Here is a 26,334-nt window from a genome sequence, read left to right on the forward strand (position 1 = left end):
ATGCCCAGTTTCATTTAATAATAGCTTAAAAAGCCCAATTTCAAAGTTGCCCCAATTCAAAGGTGCCCCATTTCCTTCTAGAATTTTAACGTAAAATTATTACTCACAACAAATGTCTCTCATCTAAATGAAAAACTAAGGCAACTTTTCATTTTTCTGGTGCACTCTTAGAAAAGTTTAGACGTGATTACTAATGAAAATTAGTTGTTCGGGCGATTATTATTAAATCTATTTAAAATAGTTCTTATATTCTTAAAACATTATACTCATAATAAATTTATTAGTAGTGAGAATTTAAGACAATATTTACGTGGATAAGTTGCGGCAATTATTTCTTAATGCTTTCATACAATTATATTTGCTTGTGTTAATTAAATGAAATCATTATCCCAACTAATATCGGTCACTAATTCCTTTTAGTTCTCACAACCAATGTAAATAGATGGGCCTATATTTTCATGAAGTTATGACTACTTTTCCAATAGTAAAGAGTGGTTTTTATTTTAGTAATGCGTTGAAGCTCTTTCGAATTTTAAGCAACTAATAAGAAATATGCATCACAATGAATGCTATATAGTAACCACAACTAATATGATATAGTTATTACAGCCAATAAGATGGGTATCAAACCCATTTATTTAGTAATTGGAACTAATATGTTATAGTACCCATTACTATTTTGATTTAGTTGTGATAACTAAATGAAAAGGATACTTTAACTAACTGTGGTCAACTATTTCATTTAGTTACCCAAACTAAATATATAGTTGGGTCTATATTTACTATATTTTATAGTTCTAATAACTGCATATGAGCTTGTACGAACTAATTTTTTCTAAGAGTGTGATCCTGTTATTTGTATCGTGAGGATCGTTTGCATGATCTCTCTTCTTCCTTTCCAAAAATATGTTCCTTGAGTTCGAAAACTCGTCGAGAGATTTATTTATTTTTTTGATATGTTTGAGAGGTTATTTAGGTGGACATTTTGTCCAACCTTTGAATTATTTTTCTATAAAAGGTTTTTCAGAATCAAAGATTAAAAACGCTTTAGACAGCGCACTTCTCAATTGAATGGGGTCATATTAGGGTTTCTTGGAAAGGTCTTGGAATTTTTGACAAGGTTGAACTGATATTGAAACTTGTATCAAAATTTAAGCCTCTGAAAATTATTTAAAATTCTCTCAATCTGTCTTTTATCACTTATTTATTGATTTTATTAAGTTCTTCATATATAATTATTTCAATTATTGTATATATTAGGTTATTTTAATTCTAAGGGACTTTGGGTAATTGCTTGAGTAGGGAGCAGACTGCAAGTCTTATAGAAGGCATAAGCTATTTTTGAGGGATGAGATTAATTAAGAAAAAAAGTCGAAACTTTCTAGAGTTTATGGTGAGTAAGAATAATATTTTTTGGATTACCGGTCAACAACTGGTCCTCAAAGGGTTAAAGTGTTAAATTGAGTTATTCTCCACTTAAATACACGATATATCTAAGAGGATTGTGTAAAACTGAACCAAGATATGGAGTTTTGTGTTTATTTTATGATCCAATTTTAGGAATGTTTTTACGGCACTTCTATGCATTTCTCCACCAAGTATGCAAATAAACCATTTGAAATAAACTAAACATTTGCAAATATATGCAAGAAATATGGTCATCGGAAAAACTCATTTCAGAAATTGTTCTTTGTTATAACAAAACACAATATTGACGGAATATGAGACAATACTCGAAGATTATGCTACTTTTTAGTGCTTTAAACTTTCCATTTTAATTACTTCAAAAAATTTGACATGGGAATAGAAATGTTATACCCCTTGTATGAATGGTAAAAGTAGCAATTTGTAGATTGAAACTTCAAAGATACATCTACTTTGAGATTATACACAAAATGAATCTAATACAAATAATTTACATTTAGCCACATTAGCAAACAATTTTATATAGAATAAGTCTTTGAAGAGGGATTAAACTTACCACTTGAACTACTATTTCTCGATGATCGATCTTCCTGACGTTCCATCTGTGTTATTCCTTCCATTGTACCGGAGTAAAGTTCCATTTCCACTGTAAACTTTTTTATCTAAAATTGTGATTTTCAACCAATTGTTCACTGAAACACCTCGGGCACAAAAATATTTCAATAATATGTGAAAATTCAGCACTTTTCAACTGCTCCTTTTCACTTGTTCCAAATTTTGTCACGAAAAAATAAAACAGGATACTTTTTTATCGATATCAATTTCTTGCGATTTTTTATGAGATTTTTTTTTCCTTTTTAAATTGTTTCTCTTTGTATATTGCACAAGGATATTTCCTTCAACGACTGAGAATTTGGAAATACCATTTAATTATTCGATATTTTTTTTAAATATCGAGCAACGAAGAAAGTTTTTCTCATTACAAATATCCTTCAGATTAAGTTACTTTATTGGAAAAATCTCCAGAGGCTTGAATAACGGATTTCCTCTTGGTTTTTCCATTCAGCAATTTCCATATTTCAGCACCTGAAAGAGGAAATATAGACGAACATAATTAATTGATTTTATTTACTGATTTAATTTATGCTATAGAAGAAAAGCAATAGGTAATCTTCCAATTTTAATACAATGCGTTATGATTATAATATTTATAATATAGATGGAATTTTTTTTTGAATTATTCCGTCTAGGAAAATGATGTTTAGTCAAGGGACAAATATGGGCACAAAAGTTATGTATACAGATAATGAAGGTGTTTCATATGAATTGTATGGAAGTTCCAAAGAAGTATCAAATTATTCCTGGAAGAATTCCCCCTAGTATTAGTCATTTTCTTGCCTTCTCTTACATCATACCACAAAAACAGAAAAATATAATAAAAGAGAAGATACCCCAAATGCCCCAAATACCCTTGAAGTGGTCTAAGTTCTTCAAGGAACGAAAATTAAATTCATGAAAATTGGCAGAAAAGTATTCAAGCAGAAAATTCTGCCGAAAATCTGCAGATTCTCGGCAGAATTTCTCCCTAGAAAATCTGCACAGCCTCCATTACTTCACAAAAATATTGTTGATTTATGAAGAAACTGTAGAGGTTATAAAGAAAATGGTATACTCTGCTTAACAAGCATTACCGAGTACACATTTTAGATAAGTAAAAAAATGCGAGCAAAAATACTAATTTCCTAAAAGTCGCCCATGGAATGGTACAAAAACACGAAATTTTGGTCGACACTCTGCTTAAAGTTTTCACTTCACTATTCTCTACTTATAACACGGCGTTGCAGAATTCTTCATTTTATATAAACACTGTGATATTACCAAGAATAACTATTGAATTTTGCAAACTTCAGTGAAAAATATTCCATCTTTTCAGACACAGCTGTCTGGAAAGTCTGGAATGTAGATAGAAATCCACAGAAAATCGGCAAAATATCTACAGAAATTCGTCAGAGTATGCACCAGGATTCGTCAGAAAATCTGGACAAAATTTCTGACGAATTCTGTCCCAAGCCCAAATAAAATTCGTAGGAATATCTACAGATTTCTCGGCAGATTTTCGGCAGAGGTGTAGATATTTTCTGCAGAAATCTTAAAGATATCTGACGAAATTATTTGACGGGTAATACTTTTTCAAAGTGGCTGAAGTTATGTACATCCTGTTCGAATTTCGAAGTTCTCAAGTGTCAAAATGTGACGGTCTTCACATTGTCGCGAAGAAAAAAAAACAGAACAACGACGTTTACTTTTCTTGCCCCAGTATTTAGTCACTCCATAATCACTGAGTAACTCTTTTTCCAGCTTTTTATTGTGATATTTTATTATTTTTCCCCACCTTGTTCGAAAATTTAGGATGGAAATTCGAAATTGAATTTGAATTCTTCGAACTTCAACGACTTTTTGTGCAAATAGAGTTCCATTTAACTTTTATCCAAGACACTATTGGAGAATCAAAATCTACTTCTGTTTGAGCCCAATGAATCACTTTGTATTCGACTAGCCCAACTTGTGCAACATCAGACGAGTGGTGCTGGGTAAACCGATGCTCTGTGATGAAGATTTAACAAGGATAAAGCCGCTCTGTTTAATGGCACATCCCGGAAAATGGGCTGGCTCGATTCATCTGACCCTTATGAAAGAGATATTCTATAGGGTATGGATAATGGACCCCAACCAAGGCCTAGGTACAATGGTTCTGTAAGGTACTACCTCCACTCTAATCTAATCTAATCTAGACCAACAATGAGTACTATATCACATTTGTGTATTAACAGTGAGACTGCCATTAAGTAAGTGCATTTCGTATTTTCAATATTGAATTATATGCATCTAGACTAGACCATCTATAGTCTAGATATTGCCTATTCTTGAAAAGCTTGTCCTTGTTTTCATTTATTAAAATTCTTTAAAATATTTCGCATTTGGCGATTAATTTTATCATATTTTTAAGGAAGTCTGAATTAGCAAACAAATATTGTAGGGGAGACTGGGGCAAAATTTGTCAAAACGAAAATTTCAATTTTCACTATTTTCTAAAATAAAGCAGACTGAGGCTTGAAATTTTTATTATAGATAGCCTTAATGAACCTTCTTAAACTTACAAAGTTTCAAGGGATTCGAGGAAGGATTATGTAAAATAAAAAATAATGAAATTTTGAGACCTATTTTTCGAATATTTGGCTTACAGAAAATATCAAATATCAAATTATTGGGAGCAATTTTCGTCAAAAATTGCATTTTTGACAGAATTTTGACGTTTCCACCTGCAGCATTGCATGCAATTTTCGTCAACAAAGCAATTTATGACAAAAATTGCTCCCAATGTGTAGAGGCCTTTAAGCACATTTCTCGTTAAGAAAAATTATCTGCGACAAAGTTGTAGAGGAATAAATTTCCTATAAAAATATATCTATTTGATATTTTTAACTTTTGCGAGAGTAAAACGTCACAAATTATCCGAAGACTGACCAAATTTGCCCCAGAAATTTTGAGAATCTCCACAAAATCGACTTTTAGAAAATGATTCGAAAATCACATTGCTTTCAAGATAGAGGAAAATAGACTTCTGCAATGTTGTAGAGCAATAAATTTCTTATAAGAATATGCTCATTATAAAACGTTTAAATTTTCTCAGAGCTCGTGAAAGAATTAACGCGTTTTGACAAGTTTTTCCCCAGTTTCCCCTACTGGAGTCGCACTGTAATTAATTTAAGCAATTTTGCAATCCAATTCTATTCATAATTTTAAAAATCTTTAGTACTTTCCCTCATGATTTTAATTATAAACTAATATTGAATTTGTGATGGAGCATATTTTTGAAATTACACCAAATAGTATTCTATTGTTTAAATAATTAAAATTCCCGAGTTTTCCAATATATCGCATACATGGGTTATTAAATTTTGGTAACATAGTTTTTCAGATTCGATGCCCTGAAAAATAAATCCTGGCCAATATGAGAAGGGTCGGGTTATTTTTTTTTCTAAAGTAAAAAAGCACTAAAATGTTCTATTTCGCAGTTCAACACATAACTTGATTTTATACATCAGGAAAAAAAAGTCAGCATAAAAAATTTAGGGAGTCAAATTATCAAAAGGGAACAATGGTATTCACTAGTCCCCAAAATTTATCGACTTTTTCACTCGATTGACTACAAATTTTGGCTCTAAAAGGCTATTTCTCCACCCTGGTAACATTAATATATAACATATTTGAAATCCTAACGAAACTACATTGGGTGGTAGCATGAAAAGTAGCAAAATAGGGAGGAAATGAGATTCTACAAGAATGTGTTTTCTATAAAATCAAATTCCACTTAAATTTTTTTTCTTATATAATATATTTACTGTATTTATTCTATGTTCTCTTCACTCTCAGCATCTTGATTTGAAAATTGAAGGTGAAATTGGACTCTTTGTGCCCCTTGGTTATTTAACAACCCTAAATGCCAGAAATATCAATATATTTTCTAACAATCTTTAGGATCAATAACTTATGGGTTGTGCAGTAAAAAAATATAAATAAGAAGGTTTCTTTTACAATTCCTTTTTTTTATTTAGCCAAATAAAGCCCTTTTCCAATATATAAAAATCATCCAATTTCTCACATCTTTTCCCGCCAGACCACACACTTTTGTACCATCATAAAAATATTACTGTGATATTTACGAATGGTTATTGTATGAGAAGAAAAAAAGAGAGAAAATCAATTGAAAATGTCTTTTTGCTTTTCCGATTGCACACATAAAAATGTTTGCAGACACCTTCGAATAAAGAAAGACATAGTAAAGGAATGCTATTGCGGTTGGGAAAATCGTAATACTGGCATTTATTCATACATAATTTCATCTCCAGACCACGCACGCTGTAATGTGGGCGTTTAAGTGAAAATATCCCACATTTTACCTCCTTTTTTGCCTTCACTATGTACCCACAATTGAATAAATATGTGCCAAGGAAAGAGAAAAAAAAAGATCACTATATTGAAATTGGGACTATGATATACTAAAGCTTTTCATACCATCCTTCTATTGGAGAGTTCTGTTCTTCCAACTAGAAATAGCCCCAGAAAATTTTGTCCTGTCAGCTACACAATGATTTACTGATAGATCGACTCCTTTTTCATCCTCAATTTCCATATATACAAATCTAAATTTCTACCATAAAATTCACAATACTTTATCATATTTTAGGCGAAAAGCCAATGGATTTTCATATGTCATAACATAGGTATTTTCTTCAACAAAAAAAAACTACGCAAATTTTGACATTCAGCTTTGATAACTCTTTTGTCGCATGGATTATATCAAAGAAAGTTGGATTTTGATAAAATCCTCTCTCCTCACTATAATTTTTTTTGTCAATTTAATTCCTTAAAGTAAAAGTTCAATTCTCGCTATTGGTGTTGAATTTAGTAAAAATAAGATCTTGAATCGGTATGCTATGAAAATTGTAGGGGAAAGTACGGTACTTTGGGACGATACAAGTGACTCGATTTTTGTCACATATTTTTTTAATGAATCTGACTAATGGTAATATTGTTTTAATAACTAGTCCTATGCCTCAAATCTCCTGAAAAGAACCATAGGGGAAAGTCCTCTCCCTTCGAACGTTCGTGCCTTCGAGTAATATGAATTTATTTTGTTTTTCGTAAGAGATTTACACTAAATTATCACGGAATTATCAACAATTGATGATAATCCAACTAATATTTAATAGAAATATGTAAGTCTCATAGGAAAACTAAAAGAAAATTCGCCTTATTCGAAGGCATGAACGTTCGAAGGAAGAGTATACTTTCCTCTACCTAAAACTCTTTAGGAAAATAATTGGAATAATAATAACATAATAGGAACATTTAGCTTGAGTCGCTCGAAGGTACTGCACATTCCTCTATAATTTAATATCACTTTTTTTTTATAGATAAGTTGTTTAAGAACTCTAACTCGTAAAAACTCTTTTTGTTTCTTATTCTATTCACTGAGAAAAAAGGGGGTGCGATTAACTTTTTTCCTTCTAACTTTAACACTTTTTAGGTGTAAAAATATATAAACATTTCTTAATGTTATTTTTACACCATTTTAAGTGTAAAATTAACATGAAAAAGGGTAACTTTAACCCATAATATACCTAAAATGCATAATATTAACACCGATTTCGGATCAATACTGCAGGGTAAAATAAATATTTCCGGAAGGTTATTTTAACTTTTTCAGATTTCTCTCAGTGTTTGGTTAGTCAACGCGGAAAAATTAATAAATTTAGTACTCTGTATGGAGAAAAGTGGAACGAAGTAGACTGAAAAGTAAAATAAAGTAGAGGAAGGCATTTAGACTTCGCACAGATTCTGGCTGCAAACACTTTCAAATTTTCCCATAAGGGAGACCGGGGCAGAGTTAGTCAACGAAAAAAAAAATCTTTACCTATAAGGTAATGTGCCTTCAAGTCGGGTGATTCCTCAACTCAGCCCGTGAAATTATTTAACCATTTTTTAGACCTTATAATATTAGTCTTAATATTAAATAGACCTTATAATGTTAGTCTCGTTAGACCATTGTAACAAATCTAGTTGATTGAATAAATAATCCCACCTTAATTTGTCAAAAATATGTTTGAACCATTACGATAAATATTTTATTGTATGGAGGGAGTTAATTATTTTGATTAAATAGTAATTTGATAAATATTCTTTCCAACACTGCCACTGAGTGAGAGAAATCCGAAAAAGTTAAAATAACATAATAATATGTTAATAATATTACCCTTTTCGGGTGTATTAGGGGTTAAAATTACCCTTTTTCATGTTAATTTTACCCTTAATGCACTGGGCTAAACTGCCTGGTCTCCGGCATTCTAAACTAATCCTGGACCCAGACGGCAAATGAAGAAAACAAACTCAAATTCTCAACAATACACCGCTAAGAATGCTAGTTGACCTGTTCACGGGACACTACGCTCTTGGCTCCCACTTAAAAAGAATTGGCATAAGGACAGAAGAGATTTGTCGATAATATCTAGACTAGGGAGGATGAATGACTAGACTAGAGGATGGGATACAGCGGAATATATCCCTGGGCGTCTTTGTTTGCCCTGCCTCCGTCATCGAAACGTCCAAACATGGGGCTTTATTATCCTTTATTAAGGAGGCCAAAATAGAGCTCTAACAAACAAGGAGGTTGGGTACAATAGACTGACCAATCGCAGTGCCCGGACCTGTTTTCCATACCACTTTAACATAATAATAATAATAATATTAACACTAAACCTATAGAGCGTTTGTGGTCGTTTTTCGGTCAAATGACAAACTATGGTAGATGGTAGGATAGGATACTCAACAAATTTGTCTTGGAAAGTAGCAAAAATTAAAATTTAAACACTGAAAAATATATTACATGCATGTTTTAAGAAATTCATAAAGTTTTATAGCGACTTTGTACCGTTGAAATATGTGTTAATTTTAAACCGGTGAATTTGACCGGGTCTTGGTAGGTTTAATGTTAAAGGGAAAATATGACACTCCACTGTCACCCCTGACTAATTCTGCCCCGGTGTCCTCTATTCCTTTAATTAATCGATCTATTTTTTTTCAATAAATTCGTGACTTAAAACAGCTTCTAAAATATAATATTGCCATAGATAGGTCAGATTCATTAAAGGAATAGGGAAAAAAATATAAAGTGTTCAAAACCAGAGTGCATGAAAAGTCTGACTGCCTTCCCCTACAGCCAATTTTCAGGTGGAAAAAAATCACATTTACAAACTTTTTTTTATAATTGAGAGTAAAAGCAGAAAATTAATTTAATTTCATATAATATGATAAATAAAACACGATCCACTTTAGCTTCCTAAATATTTAATTTTAAAAATTATTTCAGTCTCGCCGCGCTATCTCACTATCTATAGAAAGAAAAGCATTCAAAGCTTTTTCCTATTAGAGAACGCGAAAGGATTTATGTAAAAATGTTATAGAATTAAATATTTATTAACATGTGCATATACATTTTATAGTAACAAGTTAATAAATCTGAAAACAGCAAGTCTCAAAAAACAACGCTATGCGAAACAACGTGCTCGCAAACGACAAGAAAAGTATTTTATTCTGTGATTATGTATAATAAAAAAAAACTTGAATATTTTCCATATAGATTCATATTTGAAATGTGCATTCATAAAAAAACAATACCCAATACTGAATAAAATAACACAAATTCATCGTTATTGCTGTTGACTAATAGCCACATAAAATTGCCCATTTTTCGTACACACTATTCAGTGCTTAATATGAGAAAAATTGTTTTTGAAATAACAACTTTAATTTTTAAATTTACTCAAGAAAAGGGAATTGTTGGAACACAAAATGGACAAAATGTGAAGGGTGTTCTTTTTTCGTTTTGTCCTGGAGGTTGATATCGACGCTAAGGCGGCAATGGCCTCATGGGGTGTGAATTAAAACGAAAGAGCTGAATAGCAAATTATGTTTCAACGAGTATACACTGAGAAAAAAAGGTGGTACGATTAACTGTTTTTCTTCATAACTTTAACACTTTTTAGGTGTAAAATATATCAACATTTCTTAATGTTAATTTTACACCTTTTTAAAGGTAAAATTAACATGAAAAAGAGTAACTTCAACCCCGAATACACCTTAAAAGCATAATATTTACACCGATTTCGGATCAATACTGCAGGGTAAAATAAACATTTCCGGAAGGTTATTTTAACTTTTTCGGATTTCTCTCATTCAGTCAGTGTAAGTCTAACTTTTTATTTATAAAAACCAGAATAACCGAATAAATAGTTAAATATTTATTCTTATGAAATATTTGAATTCCGTCGCATTCTCCAATTGATTAGCTCTGGTTTGCTGGAAAACGCGTCGTGCGATTCTTTTTTCCATTTTTCGATATGTTTTAGAGATTACCCAGGCGGGCAAATAACAATGTGTGAAAATACCATTGAATCGTTCCTAATAACGTTATTTCAAGGTTAACAGTTGAATAAGGGTCTAGATATTAGATAGTATACATTTATCAGGCGAATGGGTCATGTTTGAGCTCGTTGGAAAGGTTCTGGAATTTCCGACAAAACTGAGCCGGTTCCAATCGGTTTTGAACCGGTAATGACCCGGTTTATAATCAATAACTATTTTTTTCGAAATTCAATTATATTAGTCCTAAGTTATTTTGGGCAATGTGTTGAGCCTACGCCCCGGCGAAGTGTCTTTTTTATTCGAAGCCTTTTGAAGCTAACTCACAAATTGATCCTAAACTCAGCTTACACTTCTCAGAACAAGAACGCAATTAGACAGAAATGTAGTATATTTATCCCTCTTTTCAAGGACCAAACTTTTGTACACATGGAACACATCAATTTTGACATATATTGTGTAACGGTCACGAGTGCAGAAAAATTTCCATACGCATCTGTATGTGAAAGTAAGAAATGGGCTTCAACTTTTAAAGGCCTCTCGCCGAAGACTAGTTTTGAGCGATTTATAAATCCGTTCAAATCGGTTGTGAACCGGTAATAAACCAGTTCATAACCGATATGTAATTTTTATTAGAAAATAAATTTTATTACTTTATAAATATTTTGTGAAATCTTTTGAGTAATTTACAAATTGGTTTAAATCGGTTGGGAACCGGTAAATGGTAAAAGATGCTAAGCTTTTTTGAGGGACAGCATCTAAGTCACGAGTTCGAGCACTTCGGAAAGCCTGGGACGCTTTGCCACCCCTTTTTTCTTTTCTAATCTCCTATTTCTGATTCCTCTCCAGTATGAGAATTCTGTAACTGTATGACAATGTCATATGACAAATTTAAAAATTTTAAAGTGCTAAATTCGGAAAAATATAATCGAAAATTAGATTCATATCAGTCACTTATAAGATTCATAAGATCTCCTTGAAATGGCCATTCGATGCTGACTAGGCTTCAATGTTGTTCTGCTCCCGAATTTAACACGAAAATTTGTCATATGGCATTGTCCTATCGTTATAGAATTCCCCTATGAACTACACTGAAAGAAATCCGAAAAAGTTAAAATAACATTCCGGAAATGTTAATTTTACCCTGCAGTATTGATCCGAAATCGGTGTAAATATTATGCTTTTTAGGTGTATTAGGGGTTAAAGTTATCCTTTTTTCATGTTAATTTTACCCATTTTACCCTTAAAAAGGTGTAAAATTAACATTAAAAAATGTTGATATATTTTTACACCTAAAAAATGTTAATGTTATGAGGAAAAAATGTTAATCGCACCCTCTTTTTTTTCTCAGTGTATGTTTTCTTTTATCTATCTCGAAAAAAGTCTAAACAATTTCCTTAATTTTTAGCTATATTTTTAATGAAATTCCGACTGAAATCATTTACCAGAAATTTCATAATTTGCATTTTTCAAATTTTAAACTCAAACCACTCCATATGATTTATTTCTCAAAAGATTTGGTCAAGATTAGATTTAATTAAAAGGTCTTAAGATTTTTAATCTGAGTTCGTTTTTCTTCTAATTCTACAAATGGTAAAGATTTCGTATTATTATTTTTAAATTCGGTTATTTCGCCTAACTAAACTTAAACCTCTTAAGTTAAACCTCTTATCTGAAGTCTGTATTATTGTCAGTTTATTTGGTGTAGCAAAATTCTCTGGCGAAAGTTCTTTTCTTTCCATTGAATTTATGATTGTTTTGAAAATGTTCAAACACATATCAGCATTTTTTGCTCCAATATCTTTTAGATTTAAAAATAAAATTTTGGCACGTGAAATGCATTTGAGTGTGTGGGTTTGTCTTTATTTAAAGACTTACAAGTAGTTGAGAAAAGAGGATTTTGTGCATTTTGCCTAACAAAAACAAAAATATAAAAGATTAAATTAACTTGTTGCTGAATATTTTTCTATGACTTTTCTCTATCTTGTCAGCACTTTGCTATTTTATGCTTTTGTTATGTCCAAACTAAGAGGACATATATAGGAATGACAATAAATGAAGATGTAAATATAAACGTTTATTGTATGCCTCATTGCGTAAAATCTCAATTAACGTGTATGTTATTGTTATTTTATGAAATTGAGCGTTTATTTCAGACACAATTACCATTATAATTTATTTTCAGCGGCAGGCCACATAATGTGGTGTGTACAATCTTGAAAATTTCATAGTAAAATTAAACAAGGTGGATCGTTTATTGTTGCAAGTCTGTGAGCACAACATGAAAATTCAACCAAAATTTCCCACATTGCTTAAAGTTGCCTGAGAAAGAAAATTACTTTTCTGCTTTCCAATGATTTGTGGCATTTTCCAACTATTGAAATACTGAAGTTGAGAACATTTTGAAGTTCATAATACTGTATAGTAGGTAAAATTCTAAATATTCTTGATTCTCCATCTGATTTTATGAGGAAATATATTCTATGAATAACAAGAGTGTATTTCGGAAGAAAAAATTGACTATTATATTTTTTTTTTACTCAATTTGCCTTAATGTTCCAAAAAAATCACTATTCGTCTTTTTTTAGAACCATGTAGTTCGAGAAGCATTTCATCAGTTTTATTTGCAATTTTTATTCTTCAATTCACGTATACCTCAAAATTTACCAACTGCAAAATGCAGCATTGCCACAATGTACACAGAAATATACTGAAAAGTCACATAGCAAAAGCATTTGCTCTAGTAAAAGTCGTTGATTTCAATGTTTATACATTTATTTAGAAGTTCCCACATCAAGGTAATTAGTCAATATATAATGTACACAATTCAGCAAATGGGACTTAGACAAAGTTTGAACAAATCAGTTTTGATCAAGTTCAATCGTAAATAGTCGCACATGATATTTGACCATCGTATTTTCAAAATGCAACAACAAAACCTATGTACATAGTTCTATAAGCAAAGTACATTCAAAGGTTACATATCAAAGGTTTCAATCAAACTATTTCAATGGTCAAAATCAAATATTTTGACAATAAGAAAGAAGATTGAATAAATAAATCTACCAGACGAGACGAGGAACCCGTCTAGCGAGGGCACTTTACGCTTATACAGTGTTTTTGCAGTCAAAAGTTTCTTGACAAATTCTTGGAAAAAAAAACTTTTTAAAATTTTTCTTTTTGCAAATAAATTGCTTGTATAATCCACAGATTTTATTTATGTTTTTTTTTTTTTTTTTAAAAAAGATCATTCATTATATTTTATATTAAAAATAATTGATTTCCAAAATTTGATAATTTTTCATCGACGAAAATTTTTCTACACACATTTGTAAAACTTAATCAAAATATAGTTCGTCAGTTGGATCAGCAATTGTCGTAACTTCCTCATTACCTCATCAGCAGTTGGTGTACAGTGTGTGTAATTTAATGTTGTTAGAAGAAGTGCAATGAGGTGATGAGGAAGTTACGACAATTGCTGATCCAACTGACGAGTTATAGAGTTATATTTTAAAGTTACGTCATTTGAGAGGCAAATGACGAGTTTGCACATTTCTAAAGTTTGCAATGGTCAATTTAAGCATAAAAAAGCGATGGTAAATATTAATAATAAAAAATGGATATTTTTTTAATTTATAATTTAGGTTAAAATAGATAGTTATAAAAATTTAAGAGAAGGGAAACAGTCCAGATATACTGCTAGAATGAATTTGCGTCGTTGATTGTTCATTTTTTTGGGAAATCCCTTCGGGATATGGATAGACTCATCATAATTTATGGTAATGAAATGAGGCATAGGGTAAGAGCACATAATTTTGGACAGTTTTTAAATTTGGACACTTTGAGGGTAATATTGGACATTAAGAATCAATTGATTAAAATTATGGATTTTTATTCCAATATTTGATGAATAATGAATTCTATCCAAATATTTGTTCTTTTTGGAAGATTTTAACACTAAATACGTTAAATTTTGAATATGATATGAGTTAAAATCACTTTGTTGAAAATTCGGTTTAAGCAATTGCTTTACTCGATATTTTTAAGTGATATTATTAAATATTCATTGAATATTTTACTGATTCGTATTAATAGTGACATTTGCCTTGTGAATTACGTTTTTCGTGTGAAAAACGGGCATATTTTCTCAGAGATTCACTAGTAAGGTGATACATCTTATTTTGGACAGGTGTTTTTCTCACAAAATTTCGTGAAGTTTAAGCTTTTGTAATGACTAGGTTGTCTCAATGCCTGGAGAAACAAATGAGCATCATTTCTATGACTGAGATGTAGTGAGAAAATCCTTAAAAGGTTTCCGGAAAGGCCAGGGAATGCGCGAATTCGCGCGTACTTGGAGTACCGTAGTCAACTTAATTTAATGAATGATATGGAGAGTATCTGAGCTTCTTGTGACATTCTACGATTACTTCTCATAAACAGGAAGAGAATTTTATAAGATAGGTTCTTGAAATGGAGAACGATGGGCATCCTACTGAGGTGAATTAGCTGTCTAAATTTACAACCAAGGTGTCCAAAATTAGAATCAAATTCACGTCTACATATCAAGTCATTTTTAAACGTACTAAGACTAAATTTAGTAAAACCAATGACGATAAACAGCTTACCAAGTTACTAAACAACTCTTCTGAAAATGGAATAACAAAAAAAATCAATTAATATTGAAAATATCGCACTTCAAATTCAAACTTAGAACATTGATGTTTATAAGCACCCTGTCCAAAATTATGAGTCCTTCCCCTACGTACATCTGAAAAATGTTGCTGACAGACCCAGTATTTAGTCTCAGATGGTTCATAACCGCATTTTTGCACCTGGTTTTTTCGCACAAAGATTTTCAAGTGACTTTTGACCGATACTGACTTTTTCAAAATTTGCTATTCCAAAAATACTAAAGAAAATTTATATTTCCCAGCTTCAATTATTACGAAAAAATACTAGGGGGAAGTGGGACACCTTTTAGTTGGGTTACCTTTGCAATTAGGCGTTTCTCTACTATTTCAAAGGGAATTAGGGCTTATCACAAAGTAATTAAAGCCCAATTCTATTTAAAAATAGGAGAAAAAATGCCAATTTCAATGGTATCCCATTTCAAAGATGCCCCACTTCCTCATTTTATTTTTTCTTCACACTTAATTTTTTTTAGCTAAACCATATTTTTGAAACCTAATCATAGATAAAATAAAAAAAAATGCTTTCAAGCACGCAAAGCTGTATTGTGTTCTGAAATGCAAAAACTTTAGTGAAATTCTATTTAAACTTCATTTTTCGACTGAAAATATTTAAAATTAAAATTGTAAATCCTATAGGAAATATTTATAATAATTACACCATGATATTTAATAGGTTCATAAAAATATCAGTGAAAGTGATTAAATGAGCAATTCAAAACCATTCAATAACATTCAAATAGCCAATTTATGTTTAAATTTTGATTTTCTTTAATAAAGGTAAACCATTTAAAACCTTTAATTTTATTTTTTTCGAGTAAAGGTTTCCCTAAAGTAATAAATAGGTAGTTTTTGGGGATACAAGCTTTTGGCTCTATTTCTTGATAGTTTTTGTCATATTATTTTAATTTTAAATAAGAAAATTTCGACGTTGACAAAGCATCATGTGTCTATCTGTTCGTTTTCTTTTCAGTCATTGGTTTTCCTTCGTCTACGAACATTAGCAATATTGTCAAAAATTATTACTTTATGTATGAAAGACATGCTCTATTTTGAGATACTTTGTGCACCGTGGAAAATTGTTAACATTTTCCCTCATTTTCACTAACAAACCACAGACTTAGCCACAACACTGATCAAATTCAGAATAATCAGGCACGAGACCAAAGTATAGTGAGGAATAGATCATGAATCTTCGATGATCAACAACAAATCGTTAATCATTTTACAAGAATGAAAATAGACCATAGACATGTGTGCTAAATGCAGAAAGTTCAGGAGTAAAGGAAAGAAGCTAAATGGTTAATAATAGAGTAGTACAAGACTAAAGAACACCGCCAAAGACCTACAATTTTAAATAATTATATTTGTCGTGTTTGTCTCAGTTCAATTGTGAATTTGTCCAAGTGTCTGGATGTCGGTGGATGTTAGAATGTTAAGAAGACATTTCTATATGCGCTGTATGACAAAGAGGATTTAAAATCAAAGACTTTTCTATTCACCTTTTGAGACAAGCAGATGAGATGAAAAAAAAGAGCAGATCGTCGTGTTTATTTTAGCACCCACTATTTCTCTGTATACCAACCCGACTCATTAAAAAATTAAAGAGAAAAAGTCAACAGTGTGAAGAAAACACGACTTTTCTTTCCTTTCTAAATTTAAGTTTTGTTCACCCACACTTTTGCCCGCCCAAAGTGTGAAAAATGTACAAAATATTGTTCGGGCATTCTCTTTATAGAGTGATAGCACCCCGTAATGCCAGTAACTCACTTTATGCTACTTTGAATAAATTCGAAAGTTATATTGTCGATTGCGCTTTTTAAGAATTGCAAGTTCTTTATTTGAGGATCATTGAGAGAAGGATATTTCGGAAGAAAATCTCTTTTTCGAAAGAAAAGGTCTCGTTGAACTTTAGAGAGGTTTAATTTGCATAATATTCATCTTATAAAAACTCATCTAACAAGCTTAAATTAGAAATATTTTCGAAATAGGGTAAGTGTGCCAAATTTCTGCATAGTTGCATGCAAACGCCAAGGTCTCAAGTTTTAAATGCAATATTATTAATAAAAATTCAATATTTTTATTACTTCTTTTTAAGGAGTGTTGCTTGGAACCTTGTAGACAGTTTATCGTCTATCGTTTATGTCATTTACGAACATTTGTTCGTAAATGTTCGTAAATATACAGAAAATTGTTTGTAAAATTTTGTCATTTGACCGTAGATTTTGTCAGACAAAGCAAAATGTACGAACAAATGTTTGTAAAGAAACTAAAAATACTCGTTAAGCACACAAGTTACGAACAATGTTTGTAATAAAAGTACAAATTTTTACGAACTTCTTTGAGGGTTATACGATTTATTAACATTTCGTAAGTTCCCAGTGGGACTTTTACGAAATATTCTTTTTCAGTGTAGATATTTAAGCAACTTTTTAAGCAAATTGTAGAAATATTGAAGAAATATCACAAAGAAATTGTATAGGGTAAGTGTACCAAATTTCGGCATAGTTGCATGCAAGCGTCAAGGTCTCAAGTTTTAAATGCAATATTATTAATACAAATTGAATATTTTTATTACTTCTTCTGAAGGAGTATTGCTTGGCACCTTGTAGACCATTGTAGACAGTTTATCGTCTTTATTTACTCTAAAATCATTTTTAATACATTTTAAAATAAATAAAAATGTTGACATAGCTTTGGTGCCTTATTTCGGCCACCTTCATTCTCATAGTTCTTTGCCCATCAGAAATTCTTCAAATGTCTTTTTACATCATCTTGTTTGTGGAATCTGCATTTTTTGTTATTCTTTTGCATTGTATAATCTCCAGAGTATGTAAAAACCAAAAATTCATGAAAATTCGAGGAACAAAAAATGTGGCCGGAATTGCAAGCTGGCCGGAATTTGGCACACTTACCCTAGGCTTGTCAAATTCAGATTTTTTTAGATAAAAAGTTTTTCGTAAAACTGTCATATAAAACGAGCCAAATAATTATGTAATAACAATGTGACTCATCGCACCCATTTTTTAAAAACCAGGGGAAACTGTACAGTTTTTAAAATATCTTGCAAAGTCACATTTATTGAGGAATATAAAACAACATATGAGACGAAGCCTGGGATCGTATGAAGTATGGGCGCTTTCCCCTAATTCCTTTCAGAGGTAAAAGTTCCTAAAAGTGTCTTAGGTAAATTAACCCTCTAAAAGTATCTTCTTTAATATGCAAAAAAAGTAGTTAAATAATTTTGTCTAGAGTGATTAATGGTCCACTGAACTCAAAAAAATCATCCATTCTTCATTATCTCTTTCCGTTTGGGCGCCAGGTGAGAAAAGGTAAAGACCGCCTCCAGGCGGTCATATCGGTTTAAAGCATAAAAAGACTGAAAGATTTTTATTGAAAAATTGTGAACAAATAGTAAAATAAATGAATTTTAAACGTTTTTTATGGATGAATGTTCTATTATTATTTAAGAAATGATAATTTTTAGGAAAAAAAACGTTTATAATTTTTATAATTAGACGAGATGGAGATCCCGAAAACTAAAATACCAAACGCCAAGATCCCGAAAATCCAAAATTCCGAAGAGACAAAACGAAAGCCAAAATCTCGAAAACCCAAAATCCCGAATAGTCAAAATCCTAAAAGGAATGAAATTATACTAAGGATAATGTGTAGAGTAATATCCAAAAACATACAAAATTTCCCTGTGCCTTTAACAAAATCGAGTATAATCGGGGGAGTATCTAACACTTTTAAGAATTCGCGATTATGGCTTTCAGGATATTGGCTTTTTCGGGATTTTAACGCTCGGAATTTTGGCTTTTTCGGCATTTTATATTTCGGGATTTAAGTGCTTTAAAGATTTTGACGTTCGCGATTTTGGATTTCGGGATTTTGGCTTTTCGGAATATTGGCTTTTTCGAGATTTTGGCTTTCGGAACAATGACTTTAGCGAGTTTTTGACTTTTCAGGATTTTGACGTTCGAGATTTAGTACTTTCGGGGTTTTGACTTTCAGAATAATGGCTTTTTCGGGATTTTGGCTTTAGAAGAATTTGGCTTTTCGGGATTTTTGGTCTTTTCGGGATTTTGGTGTTCGAGATTTTAATTTTCGGGATCTTGCTTTTCGTAATTTTGTCTATCGCGATTTTAACCAAACTCTGTTGTGTCAATGTTTATACCAACTAAAGAAAAAAACACGTCTCCGTTTTTTATACCTTTCCATTATTTCTGTTTATTTTAATTAACACTAGCTCAAGATATTTCTATTTGTACAACTTAAATATTAAACTGGACACAAAAAGCTTTTCATTAACGAGTTACTAAAAGACAAATGGCCAGATTTAAATGGGCCTTTAGAAGAAACATTTGCATAATAATATAAAAAAGTATCCCATAGGTTATTCAGCAATAAATTTTACACGTTCGATTGGAAAATGAAAAATCATTCATTCCAAGCATAGCAATAAAGTGGTGCCATGACCCTATATCCCCAAGATGAAAATTTCCCACATGATTAATGCTAGAGATAAATATTTTAATAAACTAATCTTCCCAACAGTAAATTATAAAACGTGAAAAATATTTATTTATTCATACAAGTTCCAAGTTAATTTTTCACATTTTAGAATTCACTTGTAATAATTCACTTCTTTTTTCTCCAACTGTAAATTGTTTTAAATAAAAATACTATTTTCTTAACACAACCCTTTCATCTTTTTCACGTGTATTCTAAAATGAGTGAATGATGAAAAGGGCAAACTAATTGAATTTCAGCAAATGCATTTTCATGAAATTATATTACTTTCCCTTCAATCACCATTGTTAGAGTTTGTGGCTTTTTGAAAAACCCCAGTCGAAAAGTTATCCAATTTTCATCAACCCAAAAAACTCCTCTGCGGTTTTTCCTTTATTTTGAACTACAGAAAACTTGCCATGAATATCAGGAATTGTTTCCAACTTGAAAATTTTCTTCTTTTGAATTATTTTTAGCAGAGGAAGAAAAAACACGATTTATTATCCTGCAAATTTGCTGGAAAATTAGAAAGAAAGAATTGTAAACTACTTTATACAATAAATTTCAGCGTTTTAGTTGAAACTTTCACTTGGTCATAAATAAAAGTGAGGGTGAATACTTGGTTGAAATTGAGACAAAAGTGCAATTGTGACCAAGCTTTTAAAGTTGGGAAAAGAAAAACAAAAGAATGTTCTTATTTAATGGGTCTTTTATGTTCTATGTTCAACAGAAACGTGCAGCATTTATTGTTGATCTCTCCTTCAAGTAATGCCAAAATAATTTTAGTGTGAATTAATTGTAGGCAAATCTTATACAACATCATACATTGTATGCCAATAAAATTCTTTAAATTCTTTATACGTGAAATTTTCTCAATTTTAACTTTGTCTTTTCTTTTAATACTAAAATAGACGGACAATTGGATAGAATATGCAATATTTAAATAATTTTAATTTGGTTTTGCCCATTAAAAATTCGGCAAGAAATCAAATGAGCACAAAAAAATTAAATGAAGTCAGAAACATATTGAATTGTGATCAATAAATACCCTAAAACATTGCAAAATGGCTCTCATTCATATTAAATAACATCCAAGATGGTTATATAGGAGGTTAGGGCCTTGACAGACCTGAGGATTAGCCGAGAGACAGCTTAGCGTAATTATACTCGACATAATGGTTAAACTTTATTTACATCATTTTCCACTAAAAGTCGTCTCTCGACTTAAGTCGCAAGTGTGTCTAGAACATAAACACGTCTGTCACTTACGACTCACATTGATTTCTGATAAATCAATCATATAGATTGATCGGCGCCGATGAGCCGATCTGACAATAACAGTCCACTTGTTGATACACACAAATTCACAAAAAGCACACTAATTCACTCCCTGCGATCTTCAACTAAGAATAGGTTATCTTAAAGCAAGGGGTAGATAATTGAGCTACTCATGCTTCATTCGAGTGCCGATCTGTCGATCTTTTTTTCTGCTTTGATCTCGTGCCGGACTGTCAATTCTGCAAAATTTTCGCGGTAAGATTAGTGTTTCCAGTACGGTACATTAAAATTCACAATCTGTCTGTAAGAAATTTATCATGTTACATGAGTTTAAATGAACGCTATAACTTCATAAGAGCAAACTGATATTTAAATCTGCCGATTCTTCGCTAAAATCGAGCCGATCTATTTTGCTATGCCGATCTGTCGATTTCTTGCCAAATTGTACCGATCTGTCGATTTTTACTGCTCGAACTCCACGGAGAGAGCAATATATATACAGTAGAGTCTCTTAAATCTGAATCTCTCAAATTCGAACGACGCGACGTTTGTATTCAAAATGTCAGTTGTGGGGTTATGTTAAAAAATTCGTATTTTGGATTAATGGAAATCATATTTATGTGCTTCTTCCTGAATGTTTACATACATTATAATCGTATAAAATGAAAAGAAAGTATGATACCATTAAGACTTATGAGAAAGTACGGGAATTTGATTTAAAGTATAATTTAATCTCACATAAATTTCGTTGGATTTGAAAAAAAACCTTTCGAATTTGGGAGGTGAGAAATGTCAAAAATATCTCCCGAGCGTTCGAATTTAGAAGACTCTACTGTAATCCCTCGATTTTTTCAACCCTCCAAAATTACCACCTTTTCCACAACTCGGAGACCACTTTTCTCAACAAATCTTCACGTTTCAGACAATTTCTGAGAAATGTCGTCACTTTGTTTGTTCGTCTGTCCGTCTGTCCGTCCGGCTGTCGCCATCTCTAGAGGCCAAACGGTAAGAGATAGCGAATTGAGACCTTCGGGGGGCCCCCTATAAGGCGACTCAAGAATCATTAACATGCCCCTCATTTTTTCCCAAAACCATACTTTTTTGGTATTGCTCGAAAACGAGTCATGCAATTTTTTTCATTTTTGGATATGTTTTAGAGATGACCCAGGCGGACATTTCGCCCTTATACGATAATACCGTTAAATCATTCCTAATTACATTTTTTTTTTCAAGGTCAAAAGTTAAAAAGGCTCTAGAGAGCGCATTTATCAAGCGAATAGGGTCATGTTTGGGGTCGTTGGAAAGGTCTTGGAATTTCCTATAAAACTGAACTTCCAATTGGTTTTGAACCGATAATGAACCGGTTCATAACCGATAACTAATTTTTATACGAAATTCAATTAAATTACTCCTGAGGTGTATTTTGGGAAATATTTTGAGGATTTTGAGTGATTTATAAGTCGGTTCAAATCGGTTGTGAACCGGTAATGAACCGGTTATTTACCGATAAGTAATTTTTGTTCGAATATTATTTTTATTATTCTTCAAACTATTTTGTGGAATCTATTGAGTGATTTATGATAACACCGTTAGAGGGTTAATTTTACCCTTAACAAGGTGTAAAATTAACATTAAAAAATGTTGATATATTTTTACACCTAAAAAGTGTTAAATTTCTGAGGAAAAAATGCTAATCGCACCCTCTTTTTTCTCAGTGTATGCACCGATTTAAATTAATTAAGGCTTATTCTGTTCAGAATTAAGTTCTCTTCAATTTGAATTAAAATAATTGATGTAAACGTATTTTTCTATCTTTTACAACTTGTTAAATTGAAAATTTCGTCCCAAAAAAGCAATTTTTTTAAAAACAAAAAATGTTACGATTTTACAATTTTATTCGAGTGTTCTTCCCGCCAAGGTACAGCTTTGACGACGAGATTCACTAAACTACTCATTTGTCTGCCAGTTTGTAATTTTTGTTTTGAAAAATTTACCAAAAATTTCAAGAAGCTGGCCGTTTCTTTGTCTTTCAAAAAAAAAATCGCGAAAAACAGCTCGCTTTTAGCCTTAAGGGAACATCCGAACCTCCTTAAAGGAGTTTGGTATTTACCTTTTGACACAGGTAATCTAAAGATATTTGCGTTTTACATTAAAGACCTAATTGAATTTTACACTTTAAAATAAATAATTAACGTCAGTGAATAGGAAACAACCATTAAAATTGATTTAACGTTCTAAACCTGAAAGCTCTATGTCAGAATTGAAGAGGAAAGTGAGATGCTTTCTGCATAGAATTGAGGGTAAACTTAGAGCCAGCTTAGTGACTTAATATGGTAAATGTACTGAGCTTTATTGCACTGAAGCCATTTCTTGGGTGATTCTCGGATTTGTGAGAGAAATTTAACTCATATGTCGAACAGCTAAATGTGCAAAACTTTAAGTCATTATACCAATGAAAATTGCTTTAAATTAACTGATTTTATCCTTCTTGCCAAATTGATATAGACCACAGATTAATGATTATCGAGAAAGTAAATCTGAGTTCTAATTTAAATTTAGTTAGAAATTAAAAAGCAGTTCTATGTTAGACACTTGATTGCATCTGTAACTGAAGTAATTTCATTAATTACGGATAAGTCTTCAGTTGCCTTTGCCAAGCCTCTTAAGTAGAAAAATACTAAGGACCGTGCCTTTTATTTCAAAACAAAACATTATTCCCTTAGCAATGTAGTATATAGAGTTGTGAAAATATATAGGGGTAACTTAATTATTAACAAAGCTGAACACAATTCCTGGTTCTCTTGCCTTTTTTTTGTCTGCCCCCATCCTGTCCGCGACTATAGTACAGTAAACGAATGGGGGAAGGGAGCTTTGGTGTAATTGCAAAAGAAAAGTCTTCAACAACAAAGCATAGAAATTCCACAACATAAAATGCATAAATATCATGTAATTGAATTTTTCTTTTATCTTTTGTTCTCAAAATGTTTTGAACATTCGCAGAAATTTTCAGTGATTGACCTGTTGTGCCAGAATATCATTCATTTTAATGCACAAGAAGAGGAATAGTATAAAATATATACTAACCTGACATAAAGCACGAAAGAAATTTATTGTAGGATTTATTCCACATCCCATGGATTAATAAAAATTTCGGAAATTGCCATTATACTCACTAATAAAAACGATTCTTGGGACTTTTATTTGAAGTTCTGCGTGAAAAAATTAAATTCTTCTCATAGTTTTTTTCCTTTCCACCTTTTATTGCTCGATCTTTATGGAGAGAGCAATGTCTACTAATCAAACTCAGCTAAAATGATGGTATGTTTGTCCGTCTGTCTGGTCATAATCAAAACGGTCAGAAATCGGATCTAAGGTTTTCGAGGAACTCTGTTAGTTTCCCTATTTCCCACCAAAACCATATTTTATAATACCTGAGAAAGGAAATGCTTCATTTTTAACTGCTCGAACTATAAAGAGAGAGCAGTAAGCAGTATACAGTAAAACCCCGCTATAGGCCATTGCTCTATAGTCCACAATTTAACGACCGTTGATTTTAAAACACTTATTTTAAGTTAGGTTATGTTTTTTAATACGCGGTACGCAATGTTGTCATAATTATTTTAATATTTTTGGCAAACTTTATTGAGTAGTTGTGATAATTGTGATCCATAATGAAGAGAACGAGGACAAGTACCACAATCGCAAAGAAAGTGGAAGCCGTCGAGCAATTTCAATACTAAAAGTCGTTGATAATTTTAAAAAAATGACATGGACTATAGTGCGACCCAAGTGTCAAATCTGGAACCAAATATGGACTGTAGCGAAACTCTACTGTATTTCTTTACTGATTTCAAAAAATAAGGTTTATCATTAATTTGAACTGCTCTCACAAAATAGTGAATCACAAACTATAATTAATTTAATTCCGAACTTAAATTTTTCGGTTTTGAACAATTTACTGCATAATTTAAGGTGATTCATGAACTATATTATACTATAAATCGGTTAGGAACCGGTTAACTTAAAAAAGTATGAACTTTGTTTTTTAAACCTTGTAAAATGCTCACCGTGGTGTCACATATAAGACTAATATTAATATTAAGAAAAGCCGGAGAGAGAGGTATATAGTATGCAAAATTTCAAATGGAAAATCACGTGTGTTAGAAAGAGTACACTCTAGTGGAGTAATGCTATGAGTAAGATACTACTGTTCGTATTAATTGTTTTTTTGAATCGTATTACAGGCAATTCAAGCAATTTTCCATGCGCGCCAACTGTGATTCGGTCAGTTTTCGAGCGAAACTCGAGAGAGAGCCAATATAAAACACTTGCTATATTTTTTGCCATTCTCGCAGTTCAGAAAGTATTAATCTTAATATTAATTTTATATGGGACAAGGTCATCAAACTGTTGAACCAACTCAATTATTTCCAGTCTCTATAAAAAATTCTTTATTCAAATCAAAGGTCAACAAGAACCGTTTTAAACCGAATAAATGTCAAATGAAAATTTTTACGTCAATTGGTCAAAATGCTACCTGGTCAAACTTATTTTGACGTTTATTTGTTTTAAAACGGTTCTTGATCACCCATGATCCAAATTATTAAAAACAAATTTTACCTAGGATAAAAAAAAAACGATTTTGGGATTTGACACGAGTATTCCGCAAAGTTAAAATACTTTATCACTCATCTCTTGTCTATTCCAAACAACACTTGAGCTTTTATCACATTTATATGATATTGGTGTGTGAAAGAAAACAGAAACCGTGCCAAAAACACATTCTCAAATAAGACGATTCCCTCTAATTATATTAACACATCTCTAGGATGAGTTTACATAAGAAAATTAAACATCAAAGGTTAGATCATGAATATATGCCTTTCTATTGCGGCAATTAGTCAAATGTTTTCTCTACTTTCATTCCTGTATCATTCGTACAGTATTTGGAAGCTCTAACATTAGTTTCATTGTTACAAAGAGTATTACTCCTGCAGATACCTATAGAATTATTTTAGACTATTTTCCTAATTCCTCAGCACATACAGAGTTCTACCTTTCTTTGGGGTTACGATTTTTTGAATTGTTTTAATTAATTATGCATTCTAATTAAAGCTTTTTTATATTGCAATAATAAAATTGATGCAAAGACGAAAAAAGAAATATCATTTTGTATTTTTTTTTTTAATTTATGACCATAAAAGTCGCTATAATGCCCAGCGCACAATAACTTTTATTTTGTAAACATGTTTTCGACTTTCCTATGAGAGTGAATGAAACCTAGATTTAGTTATCTCGCTCACTCTCATAAGAAATTTTGAAAACATATTTACAAACAAAAGTTATTGTGCGCTGGGCATAACCCTTTCTGAAAATATTCGTTGAAAACAACTTAATTCACCTTTCGAAAAATCCAAATTCAAAAGTAATGTCTTGACATGAAATT

General features: G+C 31.5%; 1 protein-coding gene across 3 annotated transcripts in view; it reads right to left on the minus strand.

The window, feature by feature from the left end:
* The window catches only part of LOC129803044 (KH domain-containing, RNA-binding, signal transduction-associated protein 2), a 183,576-nt gene that overhangs the window by 118,269 nt on the left and 38,973 nt on the right, over positions 1 to 26,334 (minus strand). For all 3 annotated transcript variants that reach the window (XM_055849360.1, XM_055849359.1, XM_055849361.1), the window contains exon 2: positions 1,982 to 2,511. In XM_055849360.1, the coding sequence (XP_055705335.1) occupies positions 1,982 to 2,066 (85 nt within the window). In that variant the 5' untranslated portion in view covers positions 2,067 to 2,511. The remainder of the gene's footprint in view (positions 1 to 1,981; positions 2,512 to 26,334) is intronic.

Source organism: Phlebotomus papatasi, chromosome 2, assembly GCF_024763615.1.
Source record: "Phlebotomus papatasi isolate M1 chromosome 2, Ppap_2.1, whole genome shotgun sequence".
Taxonomy (NCBI): Eukaryota; Metazoa; Arthropoda; class Insecta; order Diptera; family Psychodidae; genus Phlebotomus; species Phlebotomus papatasi.